This window comes from Cannabis sativa, chromosome 2, assembly GCF_029168945.1.
Source record: "Cannabis sativa cultivar Pink pepper isolate KNU-18-1 chromosome 2, ASM2916894v1, whole genome shotgun sequence".
In the NCBI taxonomy this organism is placed as follows: Eukaryota; Viridiplantae; Streptophyta; class Magnoliopsida; order Rosales; family Cannabaceae; genus Cannabis; species Cannabis sativa.
In genome coordinates this window covers 15206161-15214621 of record NC_083602.1, presented here as the reverse complement: position 1 = coordinate 15214621, position 8461 = coordinate 15206161, and the positions used below count along the sequence as shown (strand labels likewise).

Here is an 8461-nt window from a genome sequence, read left to right as displayed (position 1 = left end):
TTAATGATGTGGACTAATAAAAAAGTGACACGTGGACACTTGGAAAAAAACGGAGAGGTACCTACGGAAGTTTCAGGAGTGTGACGGAAGGTATTTTTACCGCCAAAAATATGATTTAGGTATTTATGTGCTACCCGATATAAAATTTAAGTATTTTTGCCGTAAATTATTCAAAAATTAATAATAGTTAAGTAATTGAAAAAAAAAAATTCTCAATGTTGGATCTAAAGAAAAAGAGATGTGGTCAAAGGTTATAGTGAAAAATAGTAAGAATTGCATAAAGAATATCTTACCTTATATAAAAATACAATACATATTTGTGAAACTTTTTTGCCATTGATGTGTTCAAATTTGTACCATCACTTTTTCTGATATATATATATATATATATGATTTTGTCCCGTGATGTACTTTTACGGAATGTATTTCGTGGTACATTAGATGGGTCTCAGAGTACATTAAATGAGTGTCAGGGTACGTTTCTACTTTTTAACTCTAATTACTCCTAGATCAATCTCAGCCGTCAAATCAAATAACTTCCTCATCTGACGGCTGCCGTACATTACGGATTACAATACGTGAAAGTACAGTAACGGGACAAAATCATATCCCTATATATGTAATACTTATATCTTACTATATTAAAAGTGTCTTAATCATGTGATACTTTTAATGACATATATACTCTTTAAATTAACATTATATTATTTGTAATGACATATATATCTGGTATTATCTTTGAATTCAAAGTCTAATTTTAATATTTTAAGGGTATTTGTAATAATATATAAGGTGATACTTTTAATGACACATTTACCCTTTAAATTAACACACTACAAGAAAAGGTGTTTTTGCCGGCGCATTTAGTGACATGCGCCGGTAAAAGTTGTCGAGACTACCAAAATTGTGGAATCCCAAATTTATTTTGGGTTTACTTTTACCGGCGCACAAATGCGCGCGGTAAAACATTGCAATGCCGGCGTAGTGAAGTAAAATGCGCCGGTAAAACGTAACACCATTAGGCGCGAGAATTTGCCGCCTTTGATTTCATTTTTGGGGCGCATTTGTTCTTTTACCGGCGCATATATGCGCCGGCAAAAGGCTAAAAAAAGTTGGAGGGAAAATTCCCGCGTGTGTTTTATTTGGTAGGTGAGGACACTTTTACCGGCGCACTTATGCGCCGGCAAAAGTGTTAGTAAAACGCGCGTTTTACTGGTAGGTCAGAGTAAATTTTTTAAAGCACTTTTACCGGCGCAATTGGATGCGCCGGTAAAAGTTATAATATGTATCAGGGGGCACGAAGCCCCCTTTCTTCCCCATTTTCCTTTTCCACAAACAGCCGCCCCTCTCTCTTTCTCTCTGGTTCTCTCTCTCTCTCGTTCTCTCTCGTTTCACTCTCAATCTCTATCAAACTCTCTCAATCTCTCTAAATTTTTCTCAAAATCTCTCTTTCCCACTCAATCTCTCTTTGTTCATCTATTTTTTCCCCAAAAAAAATAGTCCGATCACCATTTGTCTTCACCACCGCCGGCTGCACCACCGCACCGCCGCCGTCCGCACCACCGCACCCCCCAAACGCCGGCTGAAAGGTATTTTTTAATTTTAATGTATTGTTTAAAAATTTAAATTTATATATATGTGTATGTGTATGGTATATATGTATGTATGTATATATGTGTATGTGAGTGTATATACGTATATTTGTGTATGTGTATGTAGGTATATATGTGTGTATGTGTATGTATGTATATATGTATGTATGTATGTATGTATATATGTATGAATATATGTATGTAAAATGTATGTGTATATATGTGTATATGTGTGTATGTGTATATATGTGTATATGTGTATATATGTGTATATGTGTATATGTATGTATATATGAATGTGTGTATGTATGTATATATGTGTGTATGTATGTATATATGTATGTAAATATATATGTATATATGTGTGTATGTGAGTGTATAAGTGTATGTGAGTGTATGTGAGTGTATGTGGTTGTGGTTGTATGTGTTGATATGTATTTAGATATTAAATTTTTAATTTGATTTTACTTTTTTATGGAATTAGGTCCGTGTTCAACCGCTCGGGATTACCGCAAGCTGCCACAAGTTGTTATTTTTGCACTCGATTCAGGTATATTTTTTTGCTTTTGCTTAGTACGTAGTAGTTTTTGATATTAGTTTATATGTATATGCATGTTAGTGAAGTAGGTTCTGTGATAAAATTGACTGCTGTTGGATGGGTGGATTATTTTTTTGTTTATATATTGTCTTGCAATATTTGTTTGTGTTGTTTATAGGTTTTGAAAATTTTGGGTTTACAATTTTTAAGCCGTTATCTTCTTAGAAATTTTAGTAGGTAAAATGTAAAATTAATTAATTGTTTAAAAAAAAGTTAAGAATAACTAGCTAAAGTAATTGTTGATAAAATAAAATAAATAAAGTAAAACATAAAATTGAAATTGGAACATGTAATTTAAAAATTTAGTGAAGTAATTTTATTTAAAAAAAATTATTTTCAATTTAAATAATAAATAATTAGAAAAATATTTAATTAAAAAATGTAATGTATAAGTTAAAATGTAATAAAGTGGTATTAAATGTTTTTAAAAAGTTAGTAATTTTAATGTAAATAATAAATGATAAAAAAATATTAATAAAAGTAAAAAATAATGTAATATATAATTTACTATATATTAAAATTTTTAAAAAGTTAGTAACTTTAATTTAAATAATAAATGACAGTGAAAAAAAAATAAATTAAAAAATGTAATATATAAATTAGTATATATTATAATCTATAATAGGTAATCAATTATTTATTATTTTAAAAAAAATTTAATCTTAAATTTAAATGAATAAATGTGAAAATTATAAATTACTACTTATTGTTTAATTTTAAAAAGTAAGTAAGTGATATTATTAACTTTAAAAAGGTTGTAATTTTTAAGTTAAAAAAAGAATAGAAAATTATGAAATAACTTTTATAATAAAAATTAAAATTTAATAAAGTGATATTTTTAAAATTTTAAAACTTTTATACTTATAATCTAAAAATAAAATAAAATAAAATTTTAAAGTAATTATATTTAGAATTTAATCAAGTTATCATAAAGTAAGTGTAACTATAAAGTAACTATAAATGAGCATAAGATATTAAAATAGCATAAAATTAAATTGTTTTTATCTTTTCTTCATCTCTTTGGTTATACACCAAAGATAGGATAGAACAATTGTATTTGTATTATCACATAGTGATAATTTATTTTTTTTTTAATTTTACACATGCACGAAATACCTTAGACCCGTTTGGAGAGGCTGAGTCAGTAAGGACTCTTAAATACGCTTCTCCAAATTATCCAGGACTGTTTGTCCGCATGGATAGTTTGGGCTTGTTTTATACTTATAGTATGATCTATTGCTTATTTGATTATTTCATTAGTAGATATTTTGGTACAACGTCTTCTTACACGTTCTTGTAAGTCGGCAAACTTAATTACTACAAGTTTGCTAACTTATAAGAACTGTGGGGAGGTGCTGCTGAAATTTTTACAAAAATGAAATAATCTTAAGAGCGTAGATTGCACTATATGTATATTACAAACCTGAATGGGATAGGTTCTTTACCCTTTTAGTAATGGAGTGAGAAGGTGGATTAGGACACTTGCACATTTTTTTGTTTGTTTTTAAATTGTTTTTGTTAAATACTTCGTAGTGGAAGATGCCTGCCAACCGAAGTTGGATGAAGGCGCAGGCGCTCTGCAGAGTTTCGAAGTGGCGTTGACGAGTTCGTTGCGGTAGCAACGAACCACGTGAACGCTGACGGATTAGCTCGATGCCCATGCATGCGGTGTTTGAATGTCAATTTTCACACACCTGCAACTATAAGGGTTCATTTATTTCTCAGCGGGATCCAACCTTCGTACAACCCCTGGTATTTCCACGGGGAGACTTTCTCTCAGCCCGCAGTTGAACTTCCTGAAAATGACGAAGAGGAAATGGCAGATGTGTTGGCGGACATGTTAAGAGGGGACCCTGGGTTTGACGAATCTGCTAACACTACTGATTCTTTCAATGAACCCCCTATCAACGACAACAACAAGTTCGATGACTTGTTTAAGGAGATGGAGGCTGAGTTATATCCAGGTTGCAAAAAATCAGCCCTTAATGCACTGGTAAAGCTTATGCACTGCAAGGTTTTGAATAGGTGGAGCAACCACTCTTTCGATATGTTGCTGTCCATCTTGATTGATCTATTTCCAGAGGGGACAAAATTACCGAAGTCGCATTATGAGTCGAAGATGCGATTGCGCAATCTAGGTTTGGGTTACGACTCAATAGATGTGTGCAAGTATAATTGTGCTATTTTTTGGAAGGAGAATGAGAAGAAGGAGTTTTGCCCTGTATGTGGCGAATCACGATGGGTGAAAAGAAAGGGTAAGGGGAAAAAAGTTCCTCACAAAGTTATGCGTTACTTCCCACTCACACCTAGGCTGAAACGATTATATTGCTCAAGACACACTGCGGAGGATATGCGGTGGCATTACTCGCAGAGACCGAAAGAAGACGGTGTGCTTAGGCATCCTGCAGATGCTGAAGAATGGAAGCGGTTTGACCGCCTTCATCCGTCTTTTACTGTTGAACCTAGAAATGTCAGACTGGGATTGGCGACTGACGGTTTTAATCCATTTGGCAACATGAGCAACTCTTACAGCCTGTGGCCAGTTATTTGTGTCCCCTATAATTTGCCACCGTGGAAGTGTATGAGTTCTGAATCGTTGTTGTTGACCTTATTAATTCCAGGTCCATCATCTCCTGGGAAAGACATAGATGTATTCATGAGACCGTTAATTGATGAACTGAAACAGTTGTGGGAGACGGGTGTTGAAACCCGAGATGCCTACAACGGAACTGTGTTTTCAATGCGTGCGGCAGTGTTGTGGACAATAAATGACTTTCCTGCTTATGCTCTAATGTCTGGTTGGAGCACAAAAGGGTATATGGCGTGTCCCACTTGCAATGAACATACTCCTTCCATTGGCCTAAATAGTAAGATTGGATATGTTGGCCACAGACGCTTTCTCGAAATGAGTGATCCGAGAAGGAGAAGCAAAAAGTACAATGGTAAGCCTGAGAAGAGAGCACCACCTCCTGTATTGACGGGGGATGATATTTTATCTCAATTAGACCGAATTCCATTGACTTTGCCTGGAAAACACAAACAGTTCGGGGGTGTGAAACGGAAGCGTTCTAGTGAAGAGCTCAATTGGTCTAAAAAAAGTATTTTTTTTGAGCTTGAGTACTGGAAGTCAAAGTCCTTACGACATAATCTTGATGTAATGCACATTGAGAAAAATGTGTGTGATAGCTTAGTAGGTACTCTTCTAAGTATCGACGGGAAGTCAAAGGATACCGACAAGGCGAGAATGGATTTGCAAGACTTGCAAATACGACGAGAGTTGTGGTTGTATGAAGACCGAAACGGGAAGTGGAAGAAGCCTCCAGCTAGTTACACACTTAGTGTTCAAGAACGGATTGAATTTGCAGACTTCATAAAGTCTGTACGATTTCCTGACGGTTTTGCAGCAAACTTAGACAAAAATGTCAACTTGGATACGGGCAAGATTTCCGGGCTCAAATCACATGATTGTCATGTGTTGTTACAACGTTTACTACCGGCAGGTATCCGTAAGTTCTTGAAAAAAGAAATCCGGGACACAATCATTGAGCTGTGTGTGTATTTTAAACAATTATGCTCAAGAACACTTCATGTTTCGGATTTAGAAAAAATGCAAACAAATATTTTAACTATTTTGTGCAAGTTAGAAACAATTTTTCCACCGGCCTTCTTCGACATAATGGTTCACGTAGTTATGCATCTCCCTAAAGAAGCTATACTAGGTGGACCAGTGCAGTACAGGTGGATGTATCCCATTGAGCGCTCAATGTCTGTGTACAAGCAATATGTCAGGAATCGTGCCCGTCCGGAAGGCTCTATTGCTGAATCTTTTGTGGTTAATGAGGCATTAACCTTTTGCTCAATGTACTTTCGGGAAGTGGAAACTCGATTCAACCGTCCTGACCGGAACAATGACATTGTCCAAAACATGCCAACTCGACAATTTTCTGTATTCAAGCATGTTGGTCGACCCATCGGTATGAGGACAGTCGACACCTTACCCATGCAAAGCAAGCGTAAGGCGGAGTGGTACATTTTGAACAATTGCACAGAGGTTGAACCGTATATCAAGTAAGTATAAATTCCATAAACACAAACACACAATAGTCGACTTCATCTAAAAAATTCTTAACTTACTAATAACTGGATTACATTATATAGTGAGCACAAGGAGTTGCTTCAAGCAAGGGGTGTAGGCAATATTGAGACAGTGCAAGAGACTGAGTTCCCTGAATGGTTCAAAACTCAAGTAAGCCTTGTTGCCTCTCAATACTGTTAATCTTGTTCTCAATAACTGTTCAACTTTTCTTAACTTAATATTTTCCCTGATATGTAGATTAATGAACTACGGTTGACCAACCAGGGTGCAGTGTCAGATGAGTTGTATGCTATCGCTAACCCAGCGAATACAGCAATTTATTTTTATCCAGGGTGCATAGTGAACGGTATTAAATTTTTGGTCAAGGAAAGGGATGATAACCGCAAAACACAGAATAGCGGTGTCATGGTCCCCGGTGAAGATGGCCAAAATTTTTACGGCACACTTGAAAAAATTATGGAGTTCACTTATTTGAAAGATTGCAGTGTTCTCTTATTTTTTTGTAAGTGGTTTGACACTAACGGGAGTAGAATGGATAGTGACGGTGTTATTACTAGCATCTGCGTCAACCGACAGTGGTACCAAAATGAACCGTTCATACTTGCATCTCAAGCAAAATTGATCTACTACATTCCTGATTTAAAGAACGGTAAAGACTGGCTGATTGTAAATGAGTACATACCGCGCAATGTTTGGGACTTCCCGGACACGGATGGGGAGACACCCTTTGTACAGGAAAACAATTCAGCTGAAACCGAGTTCGTTGTTCAACTTCCACAGTTGGATGATGTTGACTATGTTCGCCATGATGTCGACCCAACTGAAGTTGCAAACATCCATCGTGTGAATTCACAGCCTCAACAATTAGATGATTTCATTGTCGATGATGACAACGAGGGTCTAAATACCGAAGAAGACAACTCCTTAGAATTAGAGAGTGACAGTGATGATAATGCTGTATATGTAACTGATGATGAGGATGATGAATTGTAATTGACATAGTGTTTTAAATAAAATAAAAATTACAACCCTTCTTCTTTAATATGTTCGCAATATGTTAGTTTATTTTAAATAAACAATATGTGTTGTATATGTAGTATGTCTACACCAGGTGGCAGCAGTTCGAAAAAGAAAGGCGTCAGAGGTAAATACAAGGGCAAGAATGTTGAGGAGGAGCTCTCCAAAACACAATCTGCCAAGTTACCGATTGAGGTGCACGCAGAGACTGGCACCCCCGTAGGCAAGAACGGAAAAAAATTCAACAATATGGCCAAATGGATGACTCGGATGTCTATCCCCATTAATAAATTCAAATGGGAAGATGTCAGTAGAGCTGACATCAACGCACTGTGGGATAGACTTGAGGTATGCCTTACTAATTTTTTTAATTTCTAAATTACTATACTCTTATTAAATTGTAATTAATGTATTAATGTGTAACTTTTTGCAGACCAAGTTTATCCTCCCACGAGATAACCCTACATTCGTAGACTACGGTGAGTACGAGATGTCAAAGGGTTTACGTGACTGGAGGCGATCGCAAGAAGAAGTGGATACAAAACATTGAGGAGCTTGGACAGGAGAGGGCCGACATGTCACCTCCTGAGGGAGTAACTCAAGAGGTGTGGAGTGACTGCATCGCTTATTGGAGCACAGACAAACAAAAGGTACATTTTTTAAAATTTTAAATTTTGGTAATGTTTAATTTATATAGTCAATAATAAATAATTAATTGTTATAAAAATTATTAATTTCAGGCGAGAGCAGCGAAAAATAAAGAAAGTCGGGGTAAGATGAAATTTTTAGGAGGCTGGGGCTCCAAGCCCATTGTTTCACATGTTGTCGAAGGGGTAAGTTTATATTTAACTATCATTCATTTAACTTTCTCTATTAAAATAACAGTACTAATATATTTTCTCTTGAAAATAGGCTAACCCCGACACAGGAGAACTGCCAACTGCGGTGGAAACTTTTCAAAAGTTTCACCATAAAGGCAACGATTGGCGCAACGAGTTCGCGCAACAAGCTTACGTAAGTTTACGTTTTAATTCAATTTTCATTTATTTCTTTCAATTTATTTTGTGTTAAAATTAACCATTTAACTTACTTGTTTAATTGTTTTAGGAGCAAATGGTTGAAATAGCGGCAACTCAACCAGCGCCCACTGCAGATGAG

The 8461-nt window shown here is 35.5% G+C and overlaps 1 protein-coding gene across 2 annotated transcripts; it reads left to right on the top strand.

Annotated features, from left to right (window-relative positions):
• The first annotated feature begins 3771 nt into the window (after positions 1-3771).
• Positions 3772-7820, top strand: LOC133034772 (uncharacterized). Of its 2 annotated transcripts, XR_009686130.1 has the most exons (4): positions 3772-6258; positions 6349-6436; positions 6524-7651; positions 7737-7820. XR_009686130.1 is itself a non-coding variant. In XM_061110161.1 (3 exons), exons 1-3 carry the CDS (start codon positions 3854-3856, stop codon positions 7277-7279), a joined length of 3249 nt encoding a protein of 1082 aa, XP_060966144.1. In that variant the 5' UTR covers positions 3772-3853; the 3' UTR covers positions 7280-7804. The 2 variants fall into 2 exon arrangements, 1 of the variants encoding a protein (XP_060966144.1); XM_061110161.1 differs by having other exon boundaries at positions 6524-7804.
• Positions 7821-8461: the final 641 nt, after the last annotated feature.

What these genes read in the sequence shown, in the direction of transcription:
- LOC133034772 (XM_061110161.1), top strand. Translation starts at nt 3,854, where the DNA reads ATGCGGTGTTTGAATGTCAATTTTCACACACCTGCAACTATAAGGGTT. An exon ending in GAGGTTGAACCGTATATCAA is followed by an intron (nt 6,259 to 6,348) that starts GTAAGTATAAAT and finishes TACATTATATAG; the next exon opens with TGAGCACAAGGAGTTGCTTC. An exon ending in CTGAATGGTTCAAAACTCAA is followed by an intron (nt 6,437 to 6,523) that starts GTAAGCCTTGTT and finishes CCTGATATGTAG; the next exon opens with ATTAATGAACTACGGTTGAC.